Source organism: Nymphalis io, chromosome 2 (assembly GCF_905147045.1).
Source record: "Nymphalis io chromosome 2, ilAglIoxx1.1, whole genome shotgun sequence".
NCBI lineage: Eukaryota > Metazoa > Arthropoda > Insecta > Lepidoptera > Nymphalidae > Nymphalis > Nymphalis io.
The window spans coordinates 6,551,409-6,574,622 of NC_065889.1; the positions used below are offsets into that span (position 1 = coordinate 6,551,409).

At 35.4% G+C, this 23,214-nt stretch overlaps 1 protein-coding gene across 10 annotated transcripts; it reads right to left on the reverse strand.

Moving 5' to 3' along the window:
• Positions 1-776: 776 nt before the first annotated feature.
• On the reverse strand, positions 777-22,451 carry LOC126775404 (regulating synaptic membrane exocytosis protein 2). 10 transcript variants are annotated; one of them, XM_050497337.1, is made up of 22 exons: positions 21,964-22,451; positions 18,951-19,155; positions 16,934-17,432; positions 14,562-15,100; positions 13,914-14,130; positions 13,643-13,804; positions 13,303-13,436; positions 12,394-12,639; positions 12,158-12,292; positions 11,717-11,875; positions 11,058-11,135; positions 10,832-10,946; positions 9,698-9,825; positions 9,552-9,600; positions 8,686-8,872; positions 6,664-8,393; positions 6,393-6,539; positions 6,092-6,236; positions 2,832-2,994; positions 2,225-2,422; positions 1,819-1,953; positions 777-1,067 (listed from the first exon to the last, which is right to left on the reverse strand). In XM_050497337.1, exons 1-22 carry the CDS (start codon positions 22,071-22,073, stop codon positions 1,065-1,067), a joined length of 5,484 nt encoding a protein of 1,827 aa, XP_050353294.1. In that variant the 5' UTR covers positions 22,074-22,451; the 3' UTR covers positions 777-1,064. The 10 variants fall into 10 exon arrangements, with proteins under 10 accessions (XP_050353294.1, XP_050353263.1, XP_050353285.1 ...); XM_050497306.1 differs by having other exon boundaries at positions 9,492-9,600; XM_050497328.1 differs by having other exon boundaries at positions 9,552-9,603.
• Positions 22,452-23,214: the final 763 nt, after the last annotated feature.

A 23,214-nucleotide genomic window follows, 5' to 3' on the forward strand; every position in this document is an offset into this window, starting at 1 on the left:
AAAGTTACGTTCTTAGCTAGCTATTACTGTACAGAGGTTCTTAATCGTTTTGAAGAGTGAAACAGTAGAACCTTGATGTTTACTGCGTAGGGCACTTATGATATATAATAAGTAGACTTGGTGTCGCTAACATTTTTAATTCAAGAATACTATTGTTAGGAAATTATGATAGTAAATAATAGTTTATTGCGCTGTCACGTTTTAACTACTCATCGTGATATATTGCATACCTACACGTTGTCAGGGAAGAACCATTCCTATAAAATGTCGAAAATTTCCGTAGGTATTTACGTAATAGAATTATAAAGTATGGCCACCTACTTTTTATGAAATCTACACAGGACTGGTTTGGACTTTGGTGGGTGGATTTGTAATAAAATATTACATGTTGGGTGAATTTTAATGAAACTTTTAGTATATCTATATTTCATGACTATATATGTCTATGCCTCTCGTTTTAAAATAGATTGATTTGTCCTAAGGTGATATTATGTAGCTCACAAATATTATGAATAAAGACAAATTATAAATACCAATGAACTTACATGATATTCACAAAAGCAGCCTTGAAAAGTATACTATCACAATATTAAATTTCTATGTTAGTTGGAATAGTAGTTTTTAATCTCTAAAATTGAAATATAATGAAATATAATTTTATATAATTCTAAATAAAATATGTATTATATTATACTGTGTGTATTGCATGTAATATTATCGTGTTTATGCAAGGAAGTTCTGTACTAAGTTTTGTTGGGAAAATAAAAAAAAAAACATAGCATTTGGCTTTTAATACTTAATTACATATTATCGAGTACACTATACATTTTATTTTCTTGCTATAAAATGCTAACTATTCAAAACTCCGGTAGGCATTCCAAAATAAAATAATAATACAAATAATTTACATACAACTTTCGTTTTATAGAAAATTACCTATGAACAAGATATTTGCAGTTTATCATGATATTAAAGCAGTATCACTAAATGTATTTTTGGACAAAGTTAATATTTATTGTATTGATATAAGTTCGTCGAACACACTAGCCACTGCTGCACTTTGGTTACTGAAAACAAATAAATGTTTACTATAAAATGTGTATCTATAAAAAGTTACTTGAATCGACCTCAAAAAAAAGAAGTTTTCATTTGTATTGTATTTGTATATAAATATAGATAATTTATGTATAGCCTATTCCAACCACAAGAGGAGTAAACCCAAACAAAAAACCTTGATACCAATATTGGTCACCGAATCTATGATATTCACTATGGATTCGCGAAAAAATGGCGCTTTCAATAATCGCAAAGTTGTAATCGGAACTTCGAAAGTTAAATTAATGTGGTTATAACTAGTTAAGTGGAAAAGTGTTGTATTATAAAAAAAAAGGAATATTAATCAAGAACTGTTTGTAGTGCGTAATAAAGCAGAACAATTAAAAAATCGCATGCAATTTGCAAATCAACAGTTGTTTAGCTTCACTCCTACTGCGATTGAAATAGGGTATATATCTTTTGTAGCTCCAAAATTCTCACCTCTATTATGGACATTGTTAAGTGTTCATTTTAATGTTTTTACTATTTTCGGATAAAAATATTATCATACATTTACGTTGAAAAGTTAATATAATTTATTATTATATTTGAAATTTATAAATACCTAATACTATTGTTTGAAAGAAGTGTGCACATGGATTATTTTAGATTTGTCTTAATAGTAGGTATTATAGTGCAATCGTTTTTTTGATTGCACCGTGAAGGTCAATGTCCATTAGAATTTGGTTAAATAGTCATAATAACAATTTAATTAAATATTACCAGTGACGTTGTTCCGAATAGCTTGTACCATCCGATGACGAGGTTCGAGAGATCGAGATCTTCTAGCATAATCTGCGCCACGCCCATGAAAACTTTTTTTCCCTCTATACGACCATAATCTCCCCAAACAGTTACCTGAATAAAAACAATTATTATAAATATTTTATAAATAATAATGTTTAACTTTTAAATAGCTCTGAACATGCGTAAATTCTTATATTAAATAGAAAACGGTTCGAAGCTTATTAAAAGTAACTTTAAAAAAGGTTGCGCTTGCTTGGATTTAAAGCTGCGACCTTTTGTCAAGTTTTTATTCCCGCCATACTATTTTGGTATAAAAAAATTAAAAATGCGTTTTTTTAATCCGGATCTTTAGGAGTAGAAGCGATTTAAGAAAATTACTTACTTGCAAAACACATCCCTTAAAGTGTTCCCTAAAGGTGAGTGTTTGCTGATAGAGTGGGTCGAGAGTGCGTCGCGCCGTGACGGTCTTTGCCTTAGCGAGGCAACGTTTGCCGCTCACTACGTACACCTTTACGTATGGGGCAGGCAGAGTTCGACTTCCTTGTTTAGCTTGCAACCCTCTCGCACGAATTACCTCCACCTATATGAATTAAATTATGAGACCATTAAGTTAAGTTATGAAGTATCCGTCGAACAAAGACTGAAACATTCCAGTATTTTAATAATATTGATAAATTTTAATAATATTTTCTCTGATTGATAAGTTTGAGTGACATTTTTCCAACTCAACAAACAAATAATTAAACATCATTTATGTATATACGGGAGCGTAACCTTTCCGACAAAGAACTTTTGTTGGAGATTTCTTCACAAAATGTTTACAGCAGAAAAGTTCGAAAATTCTTAGAATTAACCTTCCGGTTTCACAAAACGAAGCTTGACTTTCAAACAATAAAATCCAAATGTTATTGAAGTTAAGATTTTAGTATATAATAATATAATTTATTACTATGATGCAGAAGTCATTTAAAATAGAATATTAACGTCACCTCAAGATATCCTTTTTGATAGCACATGGAGAGTTGTACATCGCCTAATGTTGGCGCGCCTAGAAGCTGCCGACCGACCAGTTGCCCCGGGCCTAACCCGTCTATAAAGTTCGATAAGCCACCTCCATCGGAAGACCCCGAGCCTCGCATCCCAGGGGAAAATCTGTTTATACATATTTAACCTTTGAAATGTTAAATAATATAAGTATATATAATGTGACAATTCATAAAATGTTTAGTGCCAAAACTTATATTTATTTTAATAGAACTTCATTTTACTTACCTTAATCACACAGATTTTTTTAAAGAATTCTTAGAAAAGATAAAAAAGTATTTTTACATTAGTTTTAAATAAAAAGCATTGGTTTTAATTGAATCAAATAAAAAAAATAAAACCAAGTTCTGTTTTATGATAAATTATTGAAATAAGTAATTTAATTATTGAATAACTGTATTTAGTTATTATTTCTCTGTTTTAATATGCTTGTAAACAAAACTCGGATTTTACCGGGATTGATATATAGTAATTAACAACTTTAAAAAATAAAACATTGATACAATAGTGAAGAAAAGGGCGGTAGTCTTAGATGCAACGAATGGCTTTACATTTTATAGGGAATGGGTGTATGCATTAATTACTTATCATTGGATTCCAACAAATAATATTAACTATGTCTAGAAGTCAAAACTTAAGAGCGGGTACGTAAAAGAAGTGTCAGATTATCTATATATCTAATTATCTATTCTAGTAGCTGGGTTTCGAGTACCTTAGATTACACAATAACATTCAAATTAATTGTAAAGTTTCATCTTTATATAGTTCAATATAATCATACGTAATTAATTATTAATAATAATTCGAATACAAGAAATAACTAGCTAATAGATTGGAAGTACAAAATACTGAATAACATAATGTCTGTATTAAATCATAAACTACTAATCGGTCGAAATTGAGATACGCGAAAGTTGCGTAGCAAACCTCTCATGATTATAATTACTTTTTAATTTTTGTAGATATCGCAATTTTAATCAATATTAGCGATCTTAAAGAGAAGCAGTCCTTCATAAATATGCTGACGATGAGGAGATAAGCATGGTCGCAATTTTTATCTGATATAATATACCTCTCTAATATAATATATATGTATTTTACGTTTCTGGTAGTTGCTTATGTATTTAGGTTACATTTTAAATTAAAAAAAACAATTTTCTTTGTTATTATGAGTTTAAGAAACAAAGCCTTTTATGTTTTCGTTTTTCGTTGTAAATGTAAAACGAAAAGCGCTTAATGATTATTTTAATCTTATAGTGTACAATAATGACTCGCAAAGCTTTGCAGCTGCTATAACTAAATGAAATGTTTAAATGACTAATAACTTTTATTTATGATTGTAAAAATGATTAACTAACATACAACTCAGACTGTAACATTTTGGACTAAAAAACTTCAAATGATTTACATAAATGTTTGATTTCGTAGCATTGACGTAGCAAGGTTTTTTCTGCGTATAGCTACAACGAAATACGTCTTAAAGTTGTTTTATGCAAAAGGTCTTTTTTTTTGCTCACTTGGAAGAAAATTTTATATGCATATTTACTCGAAATCTTGAATTTCATAAAATATAATTTTGGAGTAAGGCGACATACTATCCATCAGAAACCGCGATTTAAAACACTTAACACTATATACTTCTTAATGGTTTTGGTTAAGTTTCGTAAACCGCTCATTGTACACTTGTATGATGTATTTAATGGAATACATATAATTATTTAATAAGTTTCATAAAATCATGTGATTAATAATATCGTGATACATGCATGATTGAAAAATAAAATGAGTGTACAATAGATAAAATAGGAAGACAAACGATCCAGAACAGTAATGTGCAAACATCGTTAGGCTTTCAGGCAACATTTAATTACCATCAACATTCGTGCAGCGTATACAGTAAAGCACCATGACACCTGCAATACTTCTGAAAATTTAATTTTATTGATGAAAACTGTCAAGAGCGCAGTTTATTATACCTTTTAATTTATCGGAGTGGGTGCGTTGCCTAAACGTGAGAAGACGCGTGTGCGCTGAACGGAATATAGTGAAGTAAAAAACACCAATACAAAATGGCATCATGCTTACAAGACGAAGGCGTAAAGAGGAATTAGAGGAGAAGACGCGAGTAACATCGATGCACACAGAAATTTCGAGCTGCGAAGGACGAGGCGAGCGAGCGACTTACGAGGATCCTTCCGAGCTAGATATGGAGGCGAGGCTGTCGGAGTACACCTCGTGCGAGCGCTGGAAGGAGGTGGTAGTGGCCCCGGAGCGCTTGCGACGTGCGCCTTTCCCGCCCTCTACGCGACAGACACGTCCGTCGCGGACACGCAACACATTCAATACCCATCATATACTCATGCCAATTACATTAACATTACAAATATATTTTGAATATACATACATTCTTCATATATACATATTAAGTTAATTATTCCTGAAATATAATTGCTTAGAATATCTTTATATTTAATAAAATGCAGTTTGAGTGAGATTGTATTGTGGATTGTAATGTCAATTAACATTGTCTGCCCTGGATCGATCGAATTTTTCTTATGATTTTCTTGATGTGTTTGTTTCAGTGCTTGATTATATTTGTCGTGGTTTCCGCATTATATTGGATTTTAGTATATATATAGATTTTAATTTTATCTTAATGTGCTGATTGTAACATTTTCATTTACTTTGCATGTGAATTAAATTTTTAAAACTAGCGAATACATTTTTTTTGTAATTATAATACAATCTTTTGTTTGTTTTTTTTTTTCACAATAGTTCAGCCGAATGACTGAATCATATATAAGTGATTTTGCAAAACATTGTTTATTAAAAACAAACTATGCGAAAATAAACAAACAAGACACAACTTGTTATATTAAATAATGAAAATGTTAATATCAGATCATTGAAATTATCTTTTTTATTTTAAAACACTCGCTCGTTTAATGGTCAATACATTTACCAGTAAAAGCTCTACATAGCCGACGCTGCAAAGCAACATTACATGTATGTACATCTATCGAAGTAGTTTTTCTTAGCATGCTGTGTTGTATTACACATTATACAGTAGACGTAGATACAGGTTATCCTAACTGGTTGCCTAACGCGAACGAAATTGAACACAACAGGTCCACGCGACGCGTAAGATCTACCGCCTCAGAGCCCGCACTATTGTGTCAATGTGACGGGTATGAGTGCCGCGAACCTGCCGTCGTCGTTCTCGCTTGAGGCTGAGGAGGCTCGCGAGACGCCGGTACCCCCCCTCATTTCCCCGGGCACCACTTCCTCGCTGCGTTGAACCGTGAACGAATTTTTCCCACGTTTACCGAAACCTAACCTTCTTTTCCTTCCTGTCGATCAATCCACATCACTTAAATATACAACATATTTTACTAGTTTTTCTTATTTAATACAATATTTTATCCTAACATCTCACATACACATTATATATTTAGGAGGTATGTTGGACTTCAGTGGTTCCTAATAAACCTTATATAAAAGTTTACCTGTGGCTGAAAGTTGCGACGTCGAGTTGCTTTTCTTCCCCATGCCGGGCCCAAAGTAATCTCTCGGTTCAGCTTTAAGTAGAACGTCATCGTTGGCAGGTTCTATTTCACTTGTTCCGCCAAGAGCGGTGTCACTGAGGCTGCCATCTTGAGATGTATATGTTTTATAGTAATTATTATTATATATTATAACAATATATTTACGTATATTTCATATAATTTATTAGTACAAAATATTTAATTTAAAAGTTAATGTAAATTTAAAATATACCTGCTTTTTCATCAGGAGGAACATCAGCATTGCTGAGACTTCTAGTGAATTGTCCTCGCCTTGACTCGCGTCTTTCGAGGGGCTGTTGTTTGCTATGATTGCGACCATTTTCACGTCCTCCGTAATCATTACTGCATTCCAATTCAGTGGTATCGAAGTTGATATCAGAATTTTTGTTCGTGTTTTCCATTGAAGATTTTTCGTTTGTTCGTTTTGAATCAGGCTCCCCATGTCGCGCCATTCGAGTTTGTTTAGTTTTTTCAGCAATAGTAGAGTCATCATCCCCAGGAAGGTATGTCGTCGCTTCGTTAGTTTTGTGATGAGTGTCATCGGGTGGTAAGTGCGGGGCGTCGGATGTAAGCAGACCACAGGGCGAGCCGAGGTTCGTGGGAGAAAGACCAACAGATAAAGAATTAGCCATTTTACTATAATCTGGGATTAAGTGGTAGGTTTCAGCTTTAGGAAAAGCCGGGGAGTAAGCATTATTTTCGATACACAATGAGTTGTTTAATGAATTATCTATACTACGCTGGTTAGGTAAGGACTTTGCAGAGTGATGTTTTTTTTCATTTACATTATACGATGGTGTTTTGTTTTTGCCCACATTTTTATAAGTACTAGTTGTATTATAATCCTTAATGCGCATACTTTCAGGAGCCTGGTTATATACATTGGGTAGGTACATTTTTTTAAAAATGGAATTACTTTCGTCAGGTGTTACAGGTTTCGAGTTAGGAGGAGAACTTCTAGTTGAAACCATTGAGTCTGAAGAACTTCTATAGATTTTACTAGATATTCTATATTTGTCGTTATACCCAAATTCATCACTCGTATCGTTATATTCTGAGAAGTAAATATGATCTTTACAATTTGCTCTTAGGTCTAACGATAAAAAATTATTCCTATCGATATCTCTAATTAAAGGACAAGAATGAGAATTGTTGTGCAAATCATAAACTTTTGGACTTAAAGTTACATCCCGGTGTATGTTATAAGGTTCTATGTCTATGCTATTTTGTTTGTCGAAACTAATGTGTATTGTAGTTTCTGGTATGCTATCATCACTTGCATAACCGTGATAGTGGTGACTGTTCTCATCTTTATTTATTAAATGAGTATCACGGCTTAAATCATTTAAATTTGTTTCGTTAGAAGTTTCAAAAAGAGGAATATCAGGCAATGTTCTCATTTGTAGTATTTTTATATCATCTGAGTTAAGTATTTTGTTTTGTACTCTATTTAATTCATCATATTTTTGGTGTATATTGTTTTCAGTCATGTCGTTTATATTTTGGAAGTACGGTGTAGGCTGTTTTTGAAATTTTCTTTTAATAGGAATTTTGTGTGCACGTATTTTACTAGGCATATGATGTGTCGACATTTTATTCTCTTGTGTAAAAAATACATCAGAATTACAATAAATTGAATTATTATATTTTATTTCATCACTGTAACTATTCAGTTCCAGATATTCATTATATCTATTACTTAATTCAGTTGAGCTTTTAGGACAGGCACCAGCAGAACGACTGCGTGCTAAGGTGCGACGTTGACGGCGGTTGGGACGTGCACGACGCGATTTTTCCGATGGTGTAATACAACTATATTGCAAAAAATCTTGTGTACTGTTAGCTGTCCCAACCGCCGACTCATCGTAATGATACTCAAGGGCGGATGGAGAACTATTACAAAAGGAGGAAGTGCTATAAGTGGGAAGCGTTTGCATCCGGCTGTAAAGCATGGAAGCAACCAATAATGAATAGATTTTTCATGCAAGTTAATTCTTTATAATATTTTTTCTCTTAAGGACTAAACAAAAGGCAAAAAAAGATGTTAGATATATGTATTTTTGGTTACATGTAGGTAAGAGGGACCGAATACAATATATTGTAAAAAAATCGATTTCTTGTGAATTGTAAATTTTTCTTCTAATTAATAATAATTTCATTTCAATAAGTTCAAAAGTTAGAGAAAATGTAGATCATGAATTAACAGTAGGAAAACTATTCAATATTATGTCACCTTAGCATCCTTGTGGGACGAGGTCGTTCAGATTGCGTACTGAATGCACTAGAGGTGACGGAGGCGACAGACTCGAGGTCTGAGTCGGCGGCGGTCGCGTCAGGCGAGAGGCGACGCCGAGGCGCCCAGCCGCCGCCTCGCGCCGCGAGCTCAGAGTCAGATAACCCTGCATAGTGTCTCTCCCAGCCTAAATAATTTTACTTTATTTGTTTAAACTAGCCACAGTCCGTGAAACGAACCAGAGAGAGAATAGAGAGACAGTCTTCGGCAACCGCAAACTGTTTGTATGTTCATAGTAATAGGAAGGAGTAATATTATGTGTGTTGTGTTTCTGTACATCGCCAATACCTAATATGATCTTGCTATGATTGATTTAAAATTTAAGAGAATTCTATATTAGTTGGTTAGATGGTAAAAGTCTAGACTGGTCAAAATTACCTCGCTAAAACGAGCAATGTCGTCTATGTGGTAATCAATTTCATAGGTTATATTTGTGTTCATTAAAAATCGCGCAAACAATGTAAAAAGATGTGTATGTGTAGTTGTTTTATTTTAGCATTTCCTCCAAATTTTGAACAACCCTTTAAATTTGGATGGATAATTTTTAAAAGTGGCAATGCCTAAATATTTTTTTAAATATCTGTATGTGTCAATATAATTCCTCTTTAGTTAATAATAATGGATACGATGATTTAAATTGACATTCATAGGTTTTTATCGGCATGAATAAGCCTCTGCGCTTTCGACTAACGTCAGAAGATTGCAGATGACGACGAAATAGCAAGTGAAGGTATGGATGTATTGACCTTGTGGCGTGCTGCGGTAGGTAAGTGTGGCGCCAATGTGGTGCGGGGCGATCCACTTACGTTCTTCAAGATCCGCAGACACTTGCGCGCGCATCGCCCTCTGCCCACTCTGCTGCACACAAAATAACAGTTACTTTTCTCTTTCTATCACTACTAGAGTAACTCATAAGCGATGTGATCACAGCGTGGTTTCTAGTGCAGCATACCTGGTGTGGTATTTGCGGCAGTTGTCGCTTCTTAGGGCTAGTAGTGGGAGTGGCAGTGGCGGACCGGGATTGAAATCGCGGCGCGTAAGCATGCGTCGGCAGCCGGGTGTCACCACGCTCCTCGCACACTGCAACGTAATGTAAGCTGCTTTCCACCTTTTAGTTTTGGCAATTTTGGTTGTTTCAATATCTACCCGCACTGAAGTTAACATCTGTTCCTACTATTTTTTATCGATGATTATTGTAAGATGCTTTAAAAAAATAATAATAGAAAGTATTAAAAATTACTTATTGTCATTTAATTTGTTACAGTCATGATTAGAGACATAAATAATGTTAAGATTTTTCAATCGAAGTTAAACATCGAATAAGTATATAAGTTGAAAAATAACTTACGAAGTTGGCGTTGAAATAGAATTAAGGTAGTAAGTAGAATGGCATGCAATTATAAACACTGTGAGATCATTGAAAATAAAAGTTGCATTCATGAGGAATCATGATTACAACGTATCTTAATTCGAGTGGTTAGCGTGCTCTTAGGTACAGGACGAGGGCGGAAGATGCGTGAAAAAAAAATGAAGGAAGGTAGAATAGTAAGTGGCAGTAAAGTGGTGATGATCGCGATACGTGCAAGTCGCGACGATGTGTTCCGTGCGGGGTCCGGGCCCGCGGTCTACCGTGGCCGAACACCTCCGCTTTACGTCACTATATGAGTGGCATTCGTATACACAACGAAACTGTAAGACCACGATAAGGAAACAGAAACATTTTAACGATTTACCAGAACAGTTAAAGTTTAACTTGTACATACCGATGGCAAGCTTTAGGAGAAGACGTGTCATTTTATGCATTAAGGTAAACACAAATCCGAATCTTCCCTCGGATCATGCTCAATTCGCGTAGTTTGATCAAAGGTGTTTTAATTTTGCGAGCCAACGAACATATTAATAAATAGTTGGCTCGTAAAATAACAATATAAACTTATGTGCCTTTAAAACGTGAAGGCGCGCAAACGACTACCGCATGTACCAGCCTTAGCTGAGAAACACTCCTAAATAATACATAATATAAACTTCTGTGATTCAAACGGAAGTAGCGATATGAGTAGACAGTCCCGTGTTGAAGTGACCATACGTAAGGCGTGTGCGTCGTGAGTGTAGCGCGGCCCCGACGCGGGCGGCGACAGCGAGCGCCGCGGCGACGCGCTGCGCCCGCCCGCCGCCGACTGCGAGCGTGCGCCGCACCCACTCTGCGGGGACACGGGACGGAAACATTACGTTTCAATTATTGTATTTTTTTTTGTTAAATTGTTAAATGTTTTATCACAGTTTAAATTAAAGTATCTAATACTGAGTCTCACTCGATCTCTGGACATGCCGGCGGTTCTCACCCGACCAGCCGGTGACATGTCCCGACGGCTACATCGCGTTCCTTCAATCTACAAAGCAAACATTTTGATGATACAAAGAGTTATATCAATTCGAGCAATATTTTACATTTATTGTACTAAATTAAAATCTTGAGGTGTGATATCAGATGATTCATGTTTAAAACGAGATAAATAATAGAATTGTCCTATGTTCCATTGATTTGCGGTGATGGGACATCAACTGACCCATTTCGGCCACGTGAACTATTCTCACGGGAGACTAGCCATCTGCACAGGATATATAATAGTGCACTCTCTACTCCCTTACTCTCATTTCATCCGATCAGATGGCAAATCCAACACAATCGGAAAGAGATCAGGTGTAGAACGAAAGACTTACCCTGTTTTCCAAGGCACAGGAGTTTTATCATTTTTAGGCTCTGGGCTGCTACCAAGGATTTCACGACAGAATAACCCAATAACCCTTTATTAGCACGACCCGAAGTTTGAACCCTTGGCTTACAAGCCACTATGATGAGTTTTGATAAGAAAGACTTCGCCTTCTGGACTCGTTGATCGTGTGATATATCACACAACATACTTTGTTTTACTTTTATGACTTTTTAGATGATAAATAACAAGGAATTAACCTCATGCGGGGGCGGAGGACTCGAGCTGGAGGCGAGGCTGGAAAGTGAATGATGACGTCGCAGGTCGCACTCGCTCGGAGTGTCGGAATCTGAGAGACGCGACGTCGACGTGGATGGTGGCGATAGGTGCTCCCCGTCCACGTCATCGTCGCGGTACCGCTATTACGAATACAATTTTTTTGTGTTATAATTACAATGTAAATATGAAACTCAACTCAACTTTTATTTTCACAAAATTTTTAATATAATATATTTGCTGATCAAAAGTAAAAATAATTACAGGGAAAATTATAACTATGCTTTATAGAGATAATAACGGTAACATCATCTTACTATTTTTTTCCTATTTTATATGCACTGAGTTTTCACAAAAATGTACATAATTGATACCATTTTATATTACATAGATATTTATAAAGATCAATAAACGTGTTTACTTACCCCATAACTAACTATTTCTTCGTGTGGTTTCAACAGGTACCAGGTAGGTTCATGATTAATAATATTGTCTAAATCAAGAAGAACTTCACCGAGAAAATCGTTTGGGCCGTAACGATTTAAGTCCCATACAGTGACCTGATCAGAAAAAAATATTGTAGACGTAAATAGTTTGAGTCTTTAGGCAACACATGTATTTAATAATCGCAACTTTTATGTTTATTTTATATTTCTCTCACCTCTAGGGTTCGTTTCTTGATATCGGTTATTCGAATTCCACAATACACAAAGGTCTGGTTCCATCTCGGCTCTAGGGTATTTGCGAGGGTCTTGGTGCGGCGTTTGCTCTTTTCGCTTTTATCGGGCAGCAGAAATACTTTAGCATACGGACATCGCGGAGAACCATCTGCCCTGGAGCTAAGGCCAGTAGCTGATAACACTGTTACAAGCAGTTGCAGTGCCGGGATGTCGAAGTTAACTTTTAACTAAAAAAAAACAGTTTCGAATTGTTCCTATTAAGTTAAAGTAAAAAAATTATATAACGAAAATTGTATATTAAAGTTAGAAAATTTAAACCAGGACCGGTTAATAATCTTAATCATAACATATGTTACGTCTCTTTTCTTTTTATCTTTTCAGCCTTAAATTGGAACACAAAACAAATTATTGTTTTTTTTTCAGCAGAAAAACTGATGTGTGGCGGCCGGTATCTACAAAAGGCTTGCAAAAAACAGTAATTTGTACACAAGTAGGTACTGTGACCTATCTGCTAATTATTACAAACATTATTTCTGTTTTTTATGCGAGGTGCTGTAAGCACACTTTTTTAAATTTTTACCGCCTCATAAATTTTGCCATCTTAGCTCTGGACCCACTCTTATAAGAAAATCCATTCCTGTTGGCATATACAACAGTAAATCGTCAACGACGGATTTATTTTAAATCTAAACACAAAAAAACACGTTAATATTTGTATATAGAAACCCCAAGTTGGCTACACGATCTGACCTGAATAATATAATATTAAACAAATAACTAATTTAATTTTTCATGATGCCTACTAAACTTGATAAATTAAGAAGAAGAATATTGAGAAGTTGACAGATAGACCAAACACACATATATAAAATAGTTTTTTTTTATCATACCTGAATGCGACCAGTGACGCTTATGTTGTGATTGTGTCGCGCGGAGCGGCGCCGAGAGTGGATGTCAGGTGAGCCAGGCGAAGTCACCAAAACGCTCGGCTTCTCGCATCCACCCATGATTTCAGTGTAAACTTCTACACAATTATTATTATGCTATGATTTGCTATAACATTAATTTAATTAACTGATTGGCTGAATATATCGAGTTCGGGGTCTAAATCTCGGGTGTCACAGACATAACTAGGCTGCTATTATAAAATCAAAATGAAATATTTTAATTATATAGTATACGTATTAAGCATTTCGTCGTTGTGAAATGTATTTTGAACAAAAAATTCACCTTTATGCGCTCTCCAAGATTGGACAGTTCTGTTGGGCGCCAGCGACCGCGAGACTACGAGTTCGACATGCGAGTCATGTTTACTGTTGGCTACGATTGTAGCTACTTCGTCTGCTGTACGACCTTGAAGCGCATATCCGTTCCATTGTAATACTTCATCTCCTGAAGAAGTAAACACTTATTTTAGAATAAAAATAACAATATTATTAACAGTAATTTCACAAATTTTGACGCATAATTCAATCAAATGTTGTTAATTTATGGTAATAACCTATTCTTAGCTGTCCTTCCAAATCGGCAATGGAACCTTTTTTCACTTTTTCAACGACAGCACTTCGTGTCCCGTCCGGTAGAATTTTTCCTCCAACTACTTTCAGTCCCAGAATTGCTGAAGAGTAATTGGAACTTCCTTCCATCAAACTCTTCCGCAAAACCATATGGCCAACCATTCGGGTTCCGTCAGCGGAGACTTGCCAGTTAAGTGGGAACTGTCAGAAATGTAACGCGCTTAGGATAAAGTAAACATAAAAAATACATATCATAAACAGTCAGCAAATTTGGCTAAAAGTGTGTCGCAATTACGAAAGTGCACACTTAGTGAAACGAATCATGCCTGCGAATGCAATCATGCTACAGCCATACACTAATATGCTATGTTATATTACCCGCATTCATATTTCTCATTCGTGTTTTGATTATTGTGAAAGTTAGATACTACGTCGCTTTATATTTTATTAAACTTCAAGCCGTTAATATTTATGGTCACGTATATTTAACAAATAAGATTATATTATAATTTTCCGTGAATAATTCAAAACTTCATTGATAATTGGGCTTTAAATTTTTAGTAATTTTCTCGATTTAAAAGCAAGCTTAATTCAACCCATAGTACAAGAAATGTGCAATGATCGTTATGTACCTTAGGGCAATCGCCCCTGTTCGAGTCTTCGCTGGAAGTGAAAGTGCTAGACGTATCGATGCCCGAGTCTTTGGTGGCAGAGTCCTGGCTAGTCTGTCTCTCGGACTCCCAGCGTAAGGAGCCCCATTCATGCGGGCCACCAGATGCATCGCGACCCCCTCGAGGGAACGTCGCAGCACCTTCGTGGCCGTCGAAGCGGACTGTTTTTTTTCTCCTTTCCGTGAAACGTCTGTTATCGGAGGAGTCTTCCCACAAGTAAGCACTCTTATAAACGGCACGATCGGGACGCGGACCCCCATCAGTGACGTAGGGTCGCAAGTACGAGCCCTCGCCATCATCACGGGCGCGCCACCGACAATCTGTGACTGAGTCGAAGCTACGACCGCCAGCCGGTGCCGTCCTTGCCGTATCGAACGCTCCGCGCGCCTCCGGCATGTACGAAGCCGGTGAATGATTAGTGAAATTGTAATAATTGTTGGCAGCCACGCTGGTACTGCGCAGGTGTGGGTTCCGGAGAGATGAACACGCCTCAAGTTGTCCTAAGAATGACAACGGTTAAATAGCAACTGGTTGAAACGGGCCAATGTTCTTTAACCGTCCAACGACTTGCGCGCCCGTACGCGCCCGGAACCAAATATGACAATATTAAGAAATCGTTTTATTTATGGTTTAATTTAAGTGAAAGATTAAAAATCTGTCGAAATGTAATCACGTCGATGACTTCAGTACGATACGACCCTACGTATACGTTATTAGCATCAAAACAAATTAAACGCAGTTAAAGCGGTGAACACGCAAAAGCGGAAAGAATGTGTGACAACTTATTTAAGTCTAATAACACAACCGTTCCAAAAAAATATTGCAACAAAATCTAAGACATTTACATTTAACCAAGTATGTTACACTTCTTTTCGCCCAAACATGCATTGCTTGAACCACAAAATATTTTTTGTCACATAAATTACGTGTGCATTCTTATCTGATCAATTGTATATTTATTATATTTATATTTATATATATAATTTAATTTGACTAAAAATTAATAAAGTTACTATTTTTTATTTCTATATAATGTTATTAAATAAATTAATTAGCTTTAACATAATTCATATGTGCGCTTATAAATTAATTGATTTTTAGATAAAGCCATCTTGGCACATCACAAAGAAAAGTTTAAATAAAAAAGATCCATGACCAGAAAAGATGCATTTGTCGCATAAAATGTACATAAAAAGAAACGTGTTAATTTTGGCTGGTTCAAGCAATAAAAAGCAGAGGTACATTCATATATTTTAAGAGAACTTTTTTTTATCTGTTTACATACACGAAATAATTTTAAATTGAAATCCATATTATAATCATGTACTTCTGCTAAAAAGGTGATTTGATGATGGTAATGACTCAAGTATTAGGAAAGATAGAGATTTATTTTAATTTAATAGCGATCACAATTGGCCGACCAAAGAAGTAGATTCAACAAAACGAGAAACGAACATTAACAATACTGAAACATCTATAATATTTAGCTTAGTTTACAACGCATTATTTTCCCGAAATACGCCCCCGCTCACCGATAAAAACTTTTTCATTTTTTCATCTAATATCGCTTGGCGCTGGTTTCTGGTGGCTTCGGGAGCGCTCCTATCTCTAGCATTACCTGCGAACAGTTCAGGGCGAAGTGAGGTTCGAGAAGACGCGGCGCGAAGCACGGCGCGGAACCGGGCGTATAGCAGAGGCGCGCGAGACGCTCACGGCGTATTGAACATTTTATTTTTAACATATTTAAATAAGTCTTGTTACAATATGGATTCCGCCGAATATTTAACCACAAAATTTAATAAACGAACATATAACAGGTATATATCTGAAAAAAATACTATAAGTATAAATATAATATCAGTTATAGGTACACGATTTCAGAGAAATGATTAGTCAGAGTACTTACTTATTTTTTCTCTCATACATACTAAATGAACAGACATGATGTAAACATAAAATATGTATATGTACCTATGGATAAGTTTAGGTGCTCTAGAATACAGTCTTCTTTGTGAAAATTAGCTTATTTGTTAGAACTTTTAATTAACCTGACACTCACTAATAACTACAACCGTTAATAAAAATTGTATACCTCGCACGGAACACCTTAACTTTATCGCTGCAAAATGTTGGGACATAATATGATATACTTATAAACTTTTAACAAAAATTTTATGAACGTACGTATTTAATACACTAGAATTACGGTATAAATATTTGCGTGTTGTAAAGTGTAGCTGTCGTGTGGGTGACAAATAAAAATCGCTTGGATGGAAGGGATTTGTGACGACACAGGTGGGATAGATTGGCGCTGGGAGAGCGTGCGCACTTACCACGGTCGCGATACTCGTCGTTCTCATCGGAGACACACTCCGGTACCTCATCGTCCGAAGAGGACGAGCGAGGCGGCAACGGCGGATGCGACCCGAGCGCGTGTGGCAGTGGCAGCAGTTGTGTGCCCTGAGGTGGCAGCATCTGGAGTCCTGTTTCCTCAACACCGTAAGACGCTTTTTGTTTAGCGTGCACAAGATGTGGATGGGTCCGGGCCAGTCCTTCGAGCTCCCCGTAACACCGTGCCTCCTGTTGACTGTACTGTCGTCGCAGTGCACTGCTTGATCTTTGTAAAGGTTGATTTTCCTTTTCTGCGGCACTGTGTGCCCTTTCTAACTTTGGTCTCTTATCCAATGAGGTATCTCCTTGAGGTGGTAAGCCTCTTAAATCTGATTCCATGCGCCATAGCATAGAGTCTTGACCGGCACTTTTGTGTATCCATTGACCAGTTTTTGATAATAGTTCCTGTTTTTTGCGACAGAGTATGCAAACCCATATAACCTGTAAGTTTATTTACCTTAAATATCCTTGCAGCTACTAATTCTAATAGGAAAATAGTAATATCTAGTATTATAGGTTTCATTAATATAACATAAATACACATAATACGAATAAAATAAAAATATCGATATTAAAAGTGTGTTATGATGTTTTATTTATATGTTACTACCGAGTCGCCCCTAGCTTCGTATGAATGATAATAATAGTTGAAAATTACATTTTATAAAAAAAATACAGCAGAACTACGTTATGTAATAAGTAATATCAATTATAATAATCACACGATATGAGATCTATTTCCTATACGAATATACCTTTAAGTACGCCGAACATCGTAGCGTGTCGATATATCGCTATTATAAACGTATTTTTATATTTCTATAATGCGATTAAAAATTTTGAAGTTCAAAGATAAAAGCTACTGGAAATTTATATACACTGCTTTACAAATAAATGAATCACCATATAGTTTTAGAAAATAAAGTTAATATAACGGACACTAATTTTAGCTAGGGATGCAAATAATAATAAGAATATTGCGCGGTTAAGTTACGTAAAGTTGTTAATTATTATCGACTCGTTTTTTTAACTGTTTCACATGCGCGAACATCTCGGATATGATACTGTCACAGACAAAATGTCGCGGTTGGAATAATAGTAGGTACCGTATTTTCTCTTTTGTGGTATAAGGCGTAGACTAAAAAGCAGCCTAGCTGAGACCTTTGCACCAAATTATGATATTGTTAACTCTCTTTTTTATGGTTTTGTACCTTAATTTTTTTGTCTTTGTTTCTTTTTGGTGAATAAAGTTTGTGGTGAATAAATTATTATTATTATAGTCGATTAACTGACATAATTAGTAAAATATTTTTTTTTATGTTGTCATTTAAGTATTCATAGAATTTTAGTGAAATTGACTGCCAGATCTCCTAATAGTCTATATTTTTGCCAGATGCATATACAAAATGCCTCGTTGGTTTAATCGCTGCTAATAAGGCTGCAGATCCTCATATCATTGATTAAATTTGAGGCCTGGTCAAAAAAAAAAAATTTAAGAAATTCTCAGTAGTAGCATAGAGCTATATTCTGTGTTAGTTAGCACTGCTTACACTCGTAAGAGTGTACAAAGCTCGGAACGCGCGTAAGTAAGACTTGCGCCTTTTCTCTCTTCGATCGTGTCGAATTGCTGTCCTATCGGATTATGTAAGTGAGATAATAGAAAAACACACACTGTAACATCTCCTTCAAAGTTCGGTTATAATGCCGCTGTAGCCGGGAACGGTCAGAATGACATTAGGTATATTAATTTAGCTACGAATTGTCATACTTATACATTTTAAATCTTTTTTATGGTGTTTTGATCAAATAAACGAAGGTTCTGTGGTATCTTAATTATAAAAAAATATATTGGTGTAAATGAATGTAATCTTTCTAAAGGGCATTTAATATGGACAATTGCAAGCAAAGTAGCATCGAAAGATATTGTATTAATGTATAAAAATATGTTTTTGTAACTACCTTGTTAGAGCGCAAAGTAACCTTTCCGCCACACCTCGCGCAACACCGAACTCTGCAGTAGTGACAGGAATGTCCGACACCATCAGCAAATTTAGTCTTCAAGCAAATGTGACAGGTGGCCGCGAGCTCAACACCTGCTGCTCGTTGCATTTCATTCCTCGTGCGAATTGATTGCTCGAGCACTGCCACTTCATCTTGTTTACGTCTGTGTTCCATAAAATAACTTATAAACCCGACCAATAAAAATTAAAGTAACAGTTCATAAACGTCCCAATATTTTACTCTCATAAGATTTTTTTCTTCACAGTCGTGTTTAATTATTATAAAAACAAATATGCGCACAAACACTTATAACAAAATAACATCAGTTAATTAAGAGACATTAAGTTTACACTAAATCTTTAATAATTACGCGCGAGTACATAAAACTTGTATCCTCTCTTTCTCTGGGATAGGTTAACTAAAAATTCTATTTTGCTTAATTGAATAAGCTGCGACAAAATTCGAATAAAATAAATGTTAAATGTCATCTTTTCTTATTACTAAGCGATGACCCGAATTTACAGCTTGCTTTCTGTTTATATTCACGATGTGTACATACACAGATTGGTTGACGTTTATTGCTTAACCCCTAAAAATTTTAATCCCTAAAAATAAAAATATTTATTTTGTTTGTAGGCTTGACCATATTATCGGATACTAAATATTGAGGCAGTTTAAGGTGGAACTTGTTTGCCTAAGAGATCACTCTCGCTATGAAGAATCATGGTAAATTGTAATGCTCAGGAAACACAGACACCGGAAGGACGTACCACGCCTTGACTGTGCGCATGAGAAATGAGGAAGCAAAAAGCTACGTGCAAATGGGTAATAACTAATAACATATCTAATTTATAATGAATTTTACAAACCAAATCTAATCCTTATCCAACTTTAACTCTATCGACTTAAAAATAAATACATTTAAGCATATTTTAAAGAATATTATTTTTTATGGCACAGTTCATAAATTCTAATTAATGTTAATCCGAAAGTTAATATTTACGTGTAATAATAATCATAGCTTGTATTGTTTGTATTTGCTTAGAAGATGATTATCTGTATTTTTATCATTAGTAATTTTAATGCTACGAAAAGCCTGATTTGCATAGAAACCTCCTACAATACGTTATATCAACCCTGGAATTACCTATTCTAGGCCTGCACGGGTGTTTAGGGGCTCCGGCTAGTCTGCCAAAATTATATAATTTTATTCTAATAGCTTTAGAATGAGAGGGCCTAAATCTCAGTGCCTAGGGGCCTTGTATATCTAAGACCGGAACTTATAGGCGTTATGTTATTTATCAACAGGTGAAATTAAATCAAATTTTGCATTGTTTTGTTATAAAATTTATATAATAACGAACTAGGTTGTAAGCTTATTTTAACAAACTAAAATTCAAGAATATAATATTGCTATAGCCGTTGTAGGCTGTGTTTATATTAATAAAAATGGCGTCAATTTTCCTTTACCTTTTCGTGTTATTTGACGAATTAATAATATTATTATTTTAGAGTATCTACAAAAGCCCTAGTATTTCAATAAAAAATATTTTTAAAATAGTAGAAGGCAAGACTAGTGAGAAGTCTACTGAATGCTTGCTTATGCAAGCATTCAGTAGACTTCTCACTACAGCAATAAGAAAATACTGCTTACATTAAATCAATATTTACATTTTTTTAGTAACAGATTATATATACCTACTTAGAGTTCGCGCACTGGTTGAAATTCGTCCAAAATCATTATTGAAAATTTTGAGGCAAACATTTATGAATTTGTATAGTCCGCACATTTTATCAATAGCTATTAACAAAAAAAGAAAAAAAAAAAGGAAATCGGTTGACTGGACTAGACGAGAAAAAGGATCTCTACTACATATATAGATTTGATTCTTGGTATCACTATACTGCATTTTTAAATTGTTTCTTGTTCAACTTTCTCCTCTATTATTAGTTACAATTATTTATTTTTTTGTTTATAAGTGATTTTAAAAAAATAAATTATATTCATTTAAATTATTTAATACCCTTACATTCAATTAATGACGGAAATATTCTTTAGCGAAATTGAAATAGTTTAAAAGAGGTGAATATTATACGAGATCGTGCAAAGTACAATACAATATATTATTCACTTCACATACATTTAGATAATTTAGTACAAAATTATGCAGTTCAGTAAGTAGGTCACTAAAATATCTTACTGCATCCACGCTCCCGCAAGCGAAGCGCCTACTTAGCGTCAATAACCACTAGTACTTCGTGCAAATGTCGAGCCAAGTAAAACAGAGATCAATAAACGTGTCCGAATTTAATATCGTCAAAAATGCCACAAAGTATTAAATATAAAACCCTTATACAGGGCAAAGGAGCGTTTTGCTCATAGAAAATTGTTAATTTTTAATACGTCCTGAAACACACAAAGCAATCAGTTCGTGAATGCGGTATAATTTAATTATTACATTATATTACAAATGCAGATTTGTTCATTTTAGTCAATTCGTGCTTTATTTAGGTAATGGATAAAGTACTGTGAATAGAAATATAATTTTCATATTAGCCGTATAAATTAATTTTATTTTTGTTTCTAGACACTAAATTAATTATTCAATTTAACTATTGTTCAAAAAAATACGCATAAAAGACATAACTATGTACTAATCTCGCTCCTGAAATACGTACATTTATACGTAATCACGATTGCTGGTTCGCGCAGATGAGGCACTGAATACACGTCAATACCCAGATTCCATAACAATTAAACTTGTTATAGTCAAAATACACTTGAATTATTACAAAAAAGAAAACGTTTCAACAACCAAATTATATTATTTGTAATGAAGTAACATGGAAATTGGAAGCACGTTCACAACATTGTCACATATGGTGCAGTAAGTAGAAAGATATAACGAGCGGGGTGGGTGGGAGTTAGTGGAGGTGGAGGCGGACCGCGGGGCGCAAGACAAGGGCACACCTCATAATCTCGTGTTCTCGCTGCTCCTCTTGTCGCTGACGCATTATGACACCTTCGATGATCGCGCGCTCCTCGGGCGTGAGGTGTGAAAGGTCCGGCATGTCGTCCATGGCGGGCGGCGGCGAGCCGCGAGCGGTGCGCGGGCCCGCCGCGTGCTGCGGTGCTGTGCCCGCGGCGCGTCGCTTAGCGCGCCACTCGCTCCGGAGGTTTATTTAATAATGCCGGGGGAACCAATAGCGCGCGACACTACACTGACGTCAGCGCGGCTATTGATCGTCGACTGTAGGCCAACCCTAGTGCGCCGTCGTCAACTTACGCCCTTTCACATCCCGATGCGTGCGCACTTTTTCCTCGTTCATACACCAAAGGGTCTATTTATATTTTCGTTGTATACTAATTAATAGTAATATTGTTTTATATCCAATCCTCAAACTTGAGCGAATGTATAAAAGAAATTATTTATTAAAATTACACAAGGTGGAAACCACATGTTCAGTCACAGTCGAGAGGTGGAGGCACACATTCTCCCGGTAAATGGTTTACGCGATCATTGTGAAATAGAGTTTTTACGCCGTCCTTCCATGGATATTTTTTCGTGCGTATGCGCATATACTCATAGTCTCGGCATTCTCCCTTGTACGGCGTTGCGTGTCCGGAAACATTATACATTTGAAAGAAAATAAATGGAAAACATACTAATATGGCAAAGTACTTATATTTTTTCCAAGTGTTTTTACCCTTATGGAAGCGAGGACAACAGGGATTAGGTGGTATATTGCATGGTCGGCAGCAAACAGGTTGCTTGATTTGATTGCCCGCTCCCGGTATAACAGGCGGGCATCCGCATTGACCTGCAGGCGGTCCAGGTGGACAGTAGTAACTACGCGATTTCAACACGCGTTTTACTACTGTTCTGTTTACTGTTAAATAGATGGACATACTTTTTTTTTCTGATTTAATATAACTGCTTAAATAAAAATTATAAAAGAGCCTACATAGTTTGTACTACCTACTTAGAATTTTAAATCATTTCTGTTGACACTACTGACGCTATATAATGATCATTTTATTTATTTGTAATATAAACAAATCAGTCAGTTCTATTACTTTTGCTACGTAGAATATTATAGAACCTGCATACAGATAGCCTCTTATGGATGGGTATGGCTTTCGAGTTTGATTAACTTATTTCAGAGTGATTGAAATAGATTCACTAATGGCCTAGGCTAAGCCATGTTGTTGTTCATATTT